Below are 12,420 nucleotides of genomic sequence, written 5' to 3'. Positions count from 1 at the left end.
CTCTCTCTCTCCCTGTCTCTCTGTCTCTTCTCTCTCTCTCTCTCTCTCTCTCTCTCTCTCTCTCTCTTTCTCTCTCTGATCTCTCTCTTTGATCTCTCTCTCTTTCTCTCTCTCTCTCACACACACACATACACACACACGTGCGCGCACGCACACACACACAAACACACACACCAAGAATAATTTTCCATTCACCCCGAAGGATATTATATATTGAACGTTTATATTTTTTTTTGGTTTGGGTTGTTTGTTGTGACACTTAATGATAATTTGGTAGGTTTTTTGTGGGTTTTTTCGGGACCAGGTAAACGGAGAGGTGGTAGGAGCCACAACACAAAAAAAAACCAATCTATGTAAGGGAAATGCGCGACGTGGGCAAGTTTAATTTCGAACAAACACCCGCAATGCCACATATCACCACGTCAATGCCAAAACCATCGTTGAATCGATACCATTCAGAAACGTATTATGGTCCACATCAAGGTCACACGGTAGGCCTACCAGCTGTCCCCACCATTCACCATAATAAAATGTATACAATAGGCCAAAATATAATAGTGTTATTGGCCATTTTTATTATTATTTGGGGGGGGGGGGTGCTTGGTGTAGTGTAACGTCATCATAATCGTTATTGCCCTTTAATACTCATAAAATAAATTATGGAGCATTAGCATAGTTACAACCCCTCCCTGCTACTTTCTTGCTCTCAATCATGAGCATTCTATTGCGGTACACCTGGGACTTGCATCGTGAGTGGGCAGTCGTGCAATGTTGAGCCGACAAGCCGCCGCCCACTAACGTTCTTGTCAGTCAGCTTTAAAAAAAGGAAACACACCCTTCACAACTCTGATTTATCAAACCGCTCGTCAAAAATGAAAAACGCTTTTCTCGATTTTCGACGCTGAAATAAAATGGTTGAGGGCGAAATGAAGAAAGTCGCTTTTTGTCGAAACATATCTAGCAGTAGCGCCCCCTTGCGGGGATTCCCCAAATCCATTTCCGCCATGTTTCTAAATTGGCTGACACACTGTAAAGGAATTTCGAGCGTTACTTGAAATTGAAAGAACAATCAGAGTATTGTCAGGTGCGTGCACAATTTCTAAGAGTATTCATTTTACTCTTTCAGGTTTCCGTAGAAAGTGCTCTGATGATGACTTGTTATTGTTGCCCCAAACTGCCATTTGTTTTACTTTCTCTCCTTGTAATAATAATTGAACACTTCATTGATTAGAGCCTGCTGTGTGTTGTCACAGTGTGTTGTGTTTCAGTGATTGACCAAAAAAGTTCCTGTGGTGACTCTTCGAGTACCAAGTGATTACGTGAAAAGCGATTGTTTTTCTTCTTTAAACTAGATCTAGTGTTAATTAAACTCTTTCACTTTACAGCAAACTTTTTAAAGGGAGGGGTTGCCTTGAACCCCCCCCCTCCCCCCCCCCCCCCCCCCCTTGGCAAAGGTAAATTGTTGTAGGCCTTGATCTTGATCTATCAATTAATCAATTAGACTGCTGGTATAAGAGTAGAATGAGAAAAAAAATCTAAAGGGGAGGGGGGGGGGGGGCTGCTTGCCCAAGTCTGTAAGGCCCTCTTGAGCTTGATACTGGCCTGCTTGTCAGACTTTGTTTTGCTCTCAGGTAGATTGGAAGGGAGTCTGCTGAGAGTAATTTTAACAGTTTATAACATGATAAAATTATGTTTCTCAAGTCCTAACCTACAATCTAGATGATTTAACTTCAGCTGAGAAGCAATCATGTTCCCAGTGACACTTCAAAGCCAGAGTCTTTAACTTTTCGGTCTGCCATGAAACACGTCTTGTGAATGGTCAATAATTGGGAATCATGAGCTGTTCAAACTGCAGCTCATTCTAAGGCCTAAGGCAACTTAAATTGATAAGCCATGCCTAGTCTAATAATTATCATTAAGCCTCTAGGCCTATCTAATTAAAGGGGGGGGGGGGGTTGATAAGTTTCAACTGGGGGGATGGAATGTTAAAGATTTTAGATATGTCAAACTCTGTGAAGTCTCTTGAAAGTCAGTTTAAATGAAAAACTTAGAGGCCAAGGTGTCCACTAACAATATGTTAATGTAAGAGCAGCCTCCACCTAACAGCAGCCCATCTAAGCTCCTCTTTTAGAATTTTCCTGTATAAATAGCCTCCTTTAACAGCAAAGTTTTTTCTCTAACAGCAACTTTCATTGCTGTGAATTGTCAGACAAAAAAACGAAAAATGTTTGGACGATGCAAAAATGGTGAACAAGAGATTTAATAGGCCCATAATTTCAGTGTGTGCTTGCATCGTTCTCTTGTCTCCTTATAACACCTGCTTGAGCCAATATTACACTATATATATGCCTAGTACAGAAGTTCACATCCCCCTACTCCTCACCAAGATATTCTTTCAAGAGTCCTGGATTGGGGGGGGGGGGGGGGGGGGGAGCCTCTTCCATAAATATTATGGCCCTGTGATGCGATCAAGGATCATCTCACTTGAAAGCTGACACTGTTTATTTTTCTACTTTTTCCAACGTAACATCATCACATCCCACTATTAGAACCTGTGCATGTGTGTGTGTGCTGCGCCCTAGTGTGTGTGTGTGTGTGTGTGTTTGTGTATGTGTGTGTGTGAAGGGCACGGGTTGGTGGGAGATTACCCCCTTTTGAAAATTAATTTAACAGGTAACAACTGCCTAACAGCAACCAAGGCTTGCTTCCCAAGGGGATTGCTGTCAGGCGGACACCACTGAATTACTATGGATTCAAATGTTAGCTAATTTTTGTAGTGTGATAGTCAAGCTCCATTGATCATAAGAGATTTTGTAATAATATTTTCATACCTGACTATATAAAACACTTTTTTTTTTCTTTGATGCAGATAGAGCAAAGTAATGTCCAGCCATAATTAGAGTAGTAGTAGTAGTATAATATATATAAAAAGTAGTTACACTTTGCTTTCTCATGTTGTGTATTGTTTGCACTTTTCCCTCCCATCTTGAAATGACTATTTTCCTTTTAGTGAAGTACTGACACTGCCACAAAGCGACATGGATTGGGACAACCAACGGCCCAGCGCCCCTTCAACCCCTTCCAGTATGTCAAGCCAGTCAACGGGGAACAGCAACCCTGCACCCAGAAGTGAGAAGATCCCAACTCTGAAACAGATCTCACCAAGCCCCTCTGTTTCAGCACTCTCAAAATTGAACGATGATGATCTTCGCAAAAAAGGTCAGTGACATTTTGATGTTTTCATAGTTTTCCTATATTTTATTTTATTGATATGAAATTTATTAAATGCATTTTTCTATGCACACTTCACTACATTTTAGTTGGTGTTTTCCGCTCTCTTTCAGGGTAAAGCCTTAATTTTGTATTGTCTTCTGACAACGAATTCTTTTTGATTGGGCCAACATCTGAATGTTGGTTACCACAATGTAGAATGTTCTTCTTATGCATTGTCATGCATGCAGCAGTTGTATTAAACTGAATATCAGGTGATTTACCTGTTCAAAAGTAAATTTTTGGTTATTCTTTCTACCTGTTTTTGGTCTCGTTTTTTGTTGTTGTCAGTAGTGGAATTTTGATTTGTAAGTTATAATAGAGTAGAAATAAATTCAAGGGGAAATTTTTCTTCTTGCTGTTGCTGTGTTATATATCTGTTTGATCAGCATTTGTTGAAGCATGTCATAATTTGATGATTGTTTCGTGGATAATTGTTTTTGTCAAGGTTTGGAGGACTTGCTTCGAATCCTGAGACGCGTAGAGGGAGATTACAAGTCTCTGATGGCTGAGCATGGCAACGTGGTCAAGGATGTGAACAGACGCTTTCAGATATTTGTCCTGGAGACTCGGAGCCTGAAGGATGTGAACCAGAAATTACAAGATGATAATCAAGAACTGAGAGACCTGTGTTGTTTCCTAGACGATGACAGACAGAGAGGACGTAAATTGGCCAGGGAGTGGCAACGTTTTGGCCGTTACACAGCCAGTGTCATGAGAAGCGAGGTAGGTGGATTGGTACTTTTGAAAAAACTTTTTTACTACCAGAAGGTTTTCCTCACCTGGACCGGGCCCTATCTGTGACCTACTTTCTCATTTTCCCTACCGTCGGACAAATTAAAGATATTGAGTTCAATTTTCAACATTAACCACAAGCATTATATGTGAAAGTAAAGGGGAAATAATGACCTGTCTCAACATTTTGCTAAAAACGATCATTCTTCAGCCTGAGATCTCAGTTTCAATTATTACAAAAGTAGGTGTGGTTTTGAAGGAGGAAGCGGAGAGTCGTGAAACACATCTCATGGTAGTGAAAGAGTTAATTTGTCAAGCCTTCCTTGACACCAATGTCAGACTAGTGAGTAGCTTCACAGAGTGCTGTTTTGAAGTGTTTGTGAAAACCTTGGAATGGTTACACTTAATTCGTATCTTTTAGCTTCCTTCGGTTCTCTTGTATCCTTGCAATGTCCACCTGTCTGTATGAAAAAGCTGTGACCATAAGGTATTCAAGGGTCAGTTCCACTTTGATTGTAGCAAGTAAATGTAGACTGGACGATAAAGATGACTATATGAGGTCATGGTATGTGTTTGTATGGAGGCTTTATTTGGTTGGGGGGGGGGGGGGGGAAACAAACTACGACACGGTAAAGGACTGAAGGTGAAAGTGAACTGTGATTTGATAGATTGGGTTGTAAATCTTCTTAATCATTGAATGTTTTTTTCCATTCGTCAGTAACTGCATTTTTTGCTTAATTATGTAGAAGTCTGACTACAAAATGAAACAGGTATAGAATTATAATTGAAGGATAAAGTGGAAGAAAGCTCTGTAGTTTTGAGGGGAAATCAACTTTTGTTGTCTTTGGACAGGTGGCTGTGTACCAGGAAAAGTTGAGGGAGCTGGAGGAGAGACAGAGCGAGCTGGTCACGGAGAACATGGAGCTGAAAGAGCTGTGTCTCTACCTGGACCAGGAGCGCGTGAGGATGACCGGGGACCGGGATGAGGGCGACGGGAGCAGTAATGGGACGGTCACGGGCCATGAGGACGGGATTGTTGCCATGGACACGACGGGCTCTGTCACGCCGACACCCTCGGTCACCCCACTGAATAACTTTTCTTTGAGTAAGTTACGCTAGTGCTTTTTGGAAATGTGGGTTGGTAACTTTCCCATGTCAATGAATTTCTTTTCAGATTGTTTTTCTTTTCATACATAAATGGATGGTTCTGCAAATCAACTCGTGTAGCATTGCAGTTTAGTGAAAGAGTAACTGTTGAGAATGCTGGGGTCCTCTGTGTGTATTCTAAAGAAGTAATTGACTCTTAATTTCATTCTTGCACCAACAGAAATTGTTGCAGTATATCATGTCATGTATGGGTCTTGTGTTCACATACTCAGGGTTGAACTTTTGTGAGTACCCATTGTTTTATTGCATGAATCAGGTTAAAGATGCAAGATTTTTTTTTGGGGGGGGGGTTTTCCATCTGGGGAAACGAATGTGGAAAGAAAGAGAATAGGAAATATATTGTGAAAAAATTGTATGTAAGGCTAGGATGTAATGTGGTATAATCTCAGAATGTGGCATATGATTCTCTGCCAGAATTAGTCTCAATGGCTGTAGCAGAAGCTATCAGTCATCTTAACCCTTATTTTTAAAATTTTCGCCTGTAAAATATCATGCTCTGCAGATGTATTGATTATCACGAGGTACTGACGGACGGACTGTTATTATTAATGATCTGTTAAGTCCCATTGTTCAGTGCAAGGAGTGACCTGGTTGTTTCCTGTTTCCACACCGTGTAGACAATGTTGGGCAAATGAGAGGCACACATTGTAGTTCTATTTGTGAGGCGTGCTGACAAAATGAGTTACTTCTTGCGATCCAAGAATGGAGATATCGGCTCGAAATCAACACTGGGGTCAGATTTATAGATTTTCAGTTGATGCCTTTTTGTTCAAGTCTACCCTGTCTTTTATTATTCCATACTTACAAATTGTACAAACACCACTTATAATGTTGATGTATCAATTTCCATACGGCTAAAATCCGAAAGAAGTAACTCATTTTGTCAGCACACCTCACATTTTGTCTTCTCTCTTCCTCTCCCAGCTCCCAGCTCCACCGTCAGTTACATCAAAGAGCTGGAGCTGAAGGTACACAAGCTAGAGGAGGAGAAGAAGTCTCTGGCCCTGGTGAGTCAAAACATTCAAAGTTGTTGTGTTGTAAATATATCTTTACATAAACATTTGCAGGGATCAAACTTTTCTGAGTTTTCAAGTTAAGGAGGAGGGGATGTCATCATTAGGAAAAAAGTCTGGTGAGATAAGAAATGAAGGAGCTCTGCCGTAGAATAATTTTTACTATGATGCAGTCTGATTTAGTTCAAAATTCGACATCAGTGATTAGTATCGGCTTCAAAGCCACCTGCTGATTTCTGTCGGTCCTGCAAATGACTTCACCCACGATTCCGAAAAGTGTAGAATTTCCGCCTAATCAGTTTTAACTCATTGTTAATGAAAATCGAACCACCACTTCAGAAAAGTTGGCACAACACTAGCGATGCCGCCTTCCCATCACTGATATTCATTATTGTATTGAAGTGTCCATGAGTGGAATCGTCTGTGGTTTTTAGTAATAGTGTATATAATGTCCTGTTTTTCATTGTCCTCTTTTAAGTCCACAAAATTTTATTTTTCTGTTGTAGAATAATTATGCAAACAATGAAGATTTTGTTGTAGTCAAGGTTCTCTGTGACTCATTCTGATCCTCAGAGAATTGACAGAAACACAGCCGAAGGAGTTGATGGAGCAGTCGGGATGAATAACGCGGACGACATTTCAGTTCTACACCCAGGCCAGGTCGGTTGGTCTCTTTTGTTTTGTTCTCTCTCTCTTTCTCTCTAAAACGTGGTGTGCCCTTATTTGTGGTACTGGATTTATTTTCCCCTGTTTTGTTCTCTCTGTTGTGTGCTGTGAAGTGAACTGTTCGTTCACTAGAAAGTGAAATCTGACATTTGTAATAATTAATACAATGGAGTCTGCTGAAACTGAACACGACTAATCCAAAAACAGCGGTAAAGTGAAGGAAAATAAAAACCTCAATTTTTTATCTTGGCTATACAAGCAATCTCACAAAACAGAAATTGGTGGGTGGTTGGTGGGTGCTTTGATGTGGTTTGCTCCTTCTTTTATATCAAACATCTTTCCTCCTGATCTCTCCTCCGTCTTTTTTATGTTTGTTACTCTCTTGTAAAACCTCTAATCTTCGGCACTTATACGACCTTATTGTGCTTCAAGTGCTGTAATACTCTTACTAGAACAAACAGTCAGGTAAGAGGGAAATGTCTTTACTGTGTTTTTGTTTTGATGTAGTTAGATCTATTTGATGTGTTCTTACTTCTGTGTTGTGGCCCATAGAAAAATGTGTGCATCTCAGTTTGTCATCATTTTAACTCCGCAGTCCTCTTTACAGAAATGTTTGCCTCCCTTAAACTCTTTTTTTTTTTTTGGTGGGTTTAGTGCAAAGCTTCATGATGTATAGATTTTCTGAAAAACGATTAATATAAGAAATTATGAAGTTTATTCCTCCTTTACTTCTTCAAAGCGTTGATGAATTGCCAAAAGCAAATCATTGCTGTTCTTATGACAATTATGAATAACTTCAGATTGTTTATGCTCGTCCTGTAAAGCAGGATGAAGTGGGGTTAAGATTATTTTTTGTGATAACGCTCAACTTTAAAGGATTTTCTTCTCTCAAGTCAGTTGATAAATACATAGGAACCATAGAGAACTATATTTGACAGTGTCATAGAGGTGCACAGTAAAGTTCAACAGGTTGTCCGTCTTTGATGTCTGTTAATGCCCCCGTCATGCAGATTATGTTGTCTTTTTTTTGTTGTAAAAAGCAATTTCTTTCCAAGTATTTGGCATGTAAAATATAGGAAGCATGTTAACTTTGTTTTGAAAACAAAAATAGGTAGAACGAAGACGTTGAATATGTAAGATCTTTGTGCGTTGCAAGTGACTCAAAACTCTTATAAAACTGCAGAAAACTAAAAATTGAACGCTGCCATGTTCAGAAAGTGTTTGGTCTGTTTATATTATTTTTGCATTTTCATCAGTGTGCTGTTTTTTTTCCAGCATGGAAAAGATTTCTGAATCAATGTTATATTTCCAGTTGTTTGATGGGGGGTTTTTTGTTCAAATGTTTTGCATTTTATTCCAGTTTAATGTTTTCTTTTCCTATTTATTTCTTTTTTTTTCTGTTATAATGCATTTCTGTGCATGGCCTCTCTAACGTGACTGTTTCCTCTCTGTGTGTGCCGTGTTGTAGTCCGTGCATGCCCCAGCCAGCCCCTCCAACCAGAGGTCGTCGATGTCAGGGAAGCCCGAGGCTGTTGTGCATGCCATGAAGGTTTGTGAACTGTGTGCATCTTGTGTTTTGTCACCCCCTCCCTTCCGACAATGATGTTCTCTTGGTGTTGGATGATCCAATTTGTTTCTTGTTAAATCGTAATAGAATATAATGTGTGGTTTTTTTAAGTTGTTTTTTTTATTTGGGGGGGGAGGGGGGGGGGGCCTGAGTTTTGCCGTAAATGATCTTTTTCTTACCATTCTTGCATGTTCTTATGCACTGTAGAATTGCAAATGGGCTGATTTATCAATCAATGTCCTTCTCATACTGTGCCGGAACAACATAGGGGGAACTGCTGCTTTTTCTTTCCTCATTGATAGTCGAAGCAGACTTTGTGCTGTTGAGGCAAGAGAGGTGAGCAGAGTAAGCCTGATTCCCCGTTTGGACTTTTCTGTTGACATCTACCTGTTGGTGCCCATATGACCTTATGCCTTATGCAGTTGCAAGCGCCGTAAAACCTTACTAAAACTAACTGACCTTATACGGTTGCAAGTGCCGTAAAACCTTACTAAAACTAATTCTCTCTCTCTCACTCGCGGGCCAGGTTCTTCAAGTGCACGAGGAGCTGGAGAAGGTGCCAGTGGAGGAGGAGAACCTGGACGACTCGGAGAAGGCCATCGTCAGAGAGATGTGCAATGTAATGTGGCTTGTGTAACGGTGTAGTGGATCCACTATAAGTCTGTTAGGTTATGGACTATTTGACTTGTGTATCAGCGTAAACTTGTAGTGGATTCACTATAAGTCTGTTAGATTATGTAACTTGTGTGTCAGCGTAACTTTAGAGTAGACACAATTGTGTCTGTTAGATTATGTGGCTTGTGATTCAGCATAACCTTGTAGTTGATCCACAATAAGTCTGTCAAATTTTATCTGTGTTAGTTCAACCTTTAAGATGAGGTAGATACAGTTTGGGTGTGTCAGATATGCAGGTTCTGCTTCAGAATGTTGGAGAAATTGTGGCTGACGTCTCAGTTTGATTTGGAACTGTGTGTTTTAGTTTGTGGCAAACGTGGCTTTTCAATGGGGTTTTTGTTTGGTTTTTTTAGTGCAAGAGTTTGACAAGAGCAGGACAAGAGTATAAAAGTAAATGTATCATAATCGCAAAGTTGTCAATGACTTGTTAGGAGTTTTGGTTTCTAAAATCTTGCTTTTGAATATTTTAAAGATCAGTTTCGTTTTTCAGTGTCTTGATGATTTCCTTTATTGTAATTTTGCTTTCGCATTTGTTTCGAAAACTGATTCAGTGTAACAACCTTGAAGATGAAGGACACTGTAACTTTGTCAACGATGTGGAGATCTTCATATCTAAGACGTCATTCATAAAATTTTTCTAAAGAGTGGGTGGTTGGCCAGTGCTCTGGTGTGGTTTGCTCCTTCTTTCCTATCAAAGAGCTATCATCCTGATCTCTCCTCCTTTTTTGTATTTGTTAATCTCTTGTAACAACTCTAATCTTCAGCACTTTTATGACCTTATTGTGTTGCAAGTGCCGTAAAGCTTCTACTAAAGCTAAAACTTCTAAAGAAAAGCTGCTACATTTGGGTAACGTATCCTACATGTTTCCCGTTCCCTCAGGTCGTGTGGAGAAAACTGGGAGATGTTGGCGACGTGGGTAGCTTCAACGAGTCCTCCGACAGCCTGCTAGACCCGCCGTTTGTGCCCGACTCTCCCATCAAGCCCAACACTTCGGTGATGTCAGCGCCGGGTGGCGGGGTCAGTCATGGCCAGGCCCACTCCCACAGCGTGTCTCAGCCACTGCCGCAGATGGCCAGCACGCCGCTGGCTGCTTACAGCCGGGCCGGCCACCCTGAGCCAGCTTCGGCCGGCGCTGCCGCTCAGCCGATGGACGCGCAGCCTCAGCACAAGCCGCAAGAGCGACCACCGCATCAGCATCAGCAGCATCCTTTTCGACCCCCCCAGGAGGTGGGTCAAGGCCAGCCCCATCTTCCCCTGCAGAACCCTCCCGGCCCCCATCCCAGCCACCCTGCAGCGCGGGGCAGAGAGCCTCACACGCCCACCTCGCAGCCGCACTCGTTCCCTCAGCCGCCGCCGCCGCGGCCAGGGGATCTGGATGTCAGAGGAGGCAGGCAGGATCCCGCTGTCACGGAGAGAGAGAGGTACATTGCTGAGAACGAGATGAACTTCCGGTACTCCATGGAAAATCCTCATCACCCTCCTCCTCCTCCTCCTCCTCCTACCTGGCGGGAAGAGGATAGGCGCAACCCGGACCAGAAGTTCCCGCCATATTACCCGAGCGACAACAGGGCCAGGCCCAACCAACAGCAGCAGCAACCTTCATATCCCGGACACCCGCAAGCCACCCAGATGCACCCCCAGCAGCCTGCCCGGACTCCACCTCACCACGGAGACGGTCCGGGGTATCCACACCATCCAGACAGGCCTGTGGATATGGGAGCCAGGGATCCGAACCATCCAGACAGAGCTGTGGTTATGGGAGCCAGGGATCCGAACCCCGCACCCTCCTACCATCACCAGGGTCCCAGAGACCACGCCCCAGCCCGCCACCAGGAGAGACAGCCGGCCCAGCCTCCGCCCCCCGTCGTGCCTCGAGCACACGATCAGCAGCAGCAGCAGCGCCACCCGTCCTCATCTCAGGGGTACCCGCACCCCGGCGCACCGCCGCTCAAACACGGGGGTGAAGGCAACAACCCAGGACCTGGCCGATACCCGCAGCAGCCCGCGGGCCAAGGCAGGAACAACCCCCCGCCGCCCTTCTCTCATCAGCCGGTCAGACTACTAGACGCGCCGGGCGTCCACCGCCACAACACAGCTACCTCAGAGAGCGGCCACGGGCTGCACAAAATGATGAACCAGCCGCAGCGCAAAGACGATCCCGGCCCGCCGCCGCTGTCCCAGCCACGCCCTCGCAGCCGAGGGGAAAACCGCTACGAGGACAGACATTCCGCCGAGAGAGATCAGAAGCCGAATCACCCGACCTCTCGGTCTATGTCGTCGGCCTCGTCGTCGACCCCCTCAGCTCACGCGGCAAGCGGTCACCCGCAAGGACAGAGCATGCCCCCCCCTCCTGTCTCGTCACACCCCTCCGGGGGTGGTCAGGGCATCGCAGGTTTCAGAGCGTACCCCCCGCCCCAGTCAAAACCGGGTGCTCCCCCACCCTCCTGGAGAGGGGGGGCTGGGGGGACAGAGATGAGAGCAGCCCCTGGGGGAGGCGGGGGGTACCCCCCAGGCCCCGCGGCGTCGGGAGGAGGGGGATATCCCCAGGGACAGATGGGGGTGGGAGGAGGAGGAGGCTATGGGCCGGGCCCCACGCCTCGCCCTGGCTATGGGAACGCTCCAGTGCAGGGGAGGGCCGGTGGTAACCCAAAGAGGTTTCAAGAACAAGAATGGAGACAGACCTACTTAGACGACAGCGATACCTTATAGTATCAAGTGGACAAATTCTATTGTTTTTTGTGGTGAAGTTTACCCTAGATCTGGATATCTTTTATGTTTTTGGTTTACACCATGATCAAAAATCATATATATATTTTCTTCTCCTTGACATATTGTGATTTATCTGTTTTACATAACGTTATACAAAAGTATCTGATACATTTTTTTCCCAGCAGATACCAGTTGTTGATACTCTCTCTGTCTATTTCACTGCAGCATTTTTGTTAGGTCACATGACTGGGGGGGGGTTTGTTGTTGGCACACAAAGAGAGTTGTGATTTTTACAATATTCTCGAATTTACTTAACTTTCTATGCATAGTTTCAGGTCATACACGATGCATCATATCTGTTGTGCTATTTATTCAGCTCTGATCAATGTTGCGACGTGGCACTCTGGCGTCGATGGGTGTGGTAAAGAAAGATAACAAACACACTAGTTGGGATTTATACATTTTTCCAATAATTTGTGGTGGCTACAACTGGTTTTTATGGGATGCTAGACTTGCCATTCTTTTGCAAAAGTCTTGTGTTTTGAAAACTGGAGTAGCCCCTCATTTCTCCTTACAGTCCATCATTTTTGTCATTGTGGTTGGGTAGTTATTTGTAT

The 12,420-nt window shown here is 43.6% G+C and overlaps 1 protein-coding gene across 2 annotated transcripts; it reads left to right on the top strand.

The window, feature by feature from the left end:
• The first annotated feature begins 925 nt into the window (after positions 1-925).
• LOC101847899 (trithorax group protein osa) lies at positions 926-12,054 on the top strand. Of its 2 annotated transcripts, XM_005106876.3 has the most exons (9): positions 926-1,084; positions 3,011-3,219; positions 3,719-3,996; positions 4,858-5,110; positions 6,097-6,179; positions 6,759-6,845; positions 8,320-8,400; positions 8,945-9,037; positions 9,974-12,054. In XM_005106876.3, the coding sequence occupies exons 2-9, from the start codon at positions 3,039-3,041 to the stop codon at positions 11,801-11,803; spliced, it is 2,886 nt and encodes a 961-aa protein (XP_005106933.1). In that variant the 5' UTR covers positions 926-1,084; positions 3,011-3,038; the 3' UTR covers positions 11,804-12,054. The 2 variants fall into 2 exon arrangements, with proteins under 2 accessions (XP_005106933.1, XP_005106934.1); XM_005106877.3 differs by lacking the exon at positions 8,320-8,400 and having other exon boundaries at positions 927-1,084.
• Positions 12,055-12,420: the final 366 nt, after the last annotated feature.

This window comes from Aplysia californica, unplaced genomic scaffold (assembly GCF_000002075.1).
Source record: "Aplysia californica isolate F4 #8 unplaced genomic scaffold, AplCal3.0 scaffold00561, whole genome shotgun sequence".
Taxonomy (NCBI): Eukaryota; Metazoa; Mollusca; class Gastropoda; order Aplysiida; family Aplysiidae; genus Aplysia; species Aplysia californica.
This window is presented reverse-complemented; position numbering and strand designations above follow the sequence as displayed.

Excerpts from the sequence above, each read along its gene's own strand:
- LOC101847899 (XM_005106876.3), top strand. The coding sequence starts at position 3,039 with ATGGATTGGGACAACCAACGGCCCAGCGCCCCTTCAACCCCTTCCAGT. Across the intron at positions 6,846-8,319 it reads CAGTTCTACACCCAGGCCAG|TCCGTGCATGCCCCAGCCAG; the intron begins GTCGGTTGGTCT and ends GCCGTGTTGTAG. Across the intron at positions 8,401-8,944 it reads CTGTTGTGCATGCCATGAAG|GTTCTTCAAGTGCACGAGGA; the intron begins GTTTGTGAACTG and ends CTCGCGGGCCAG.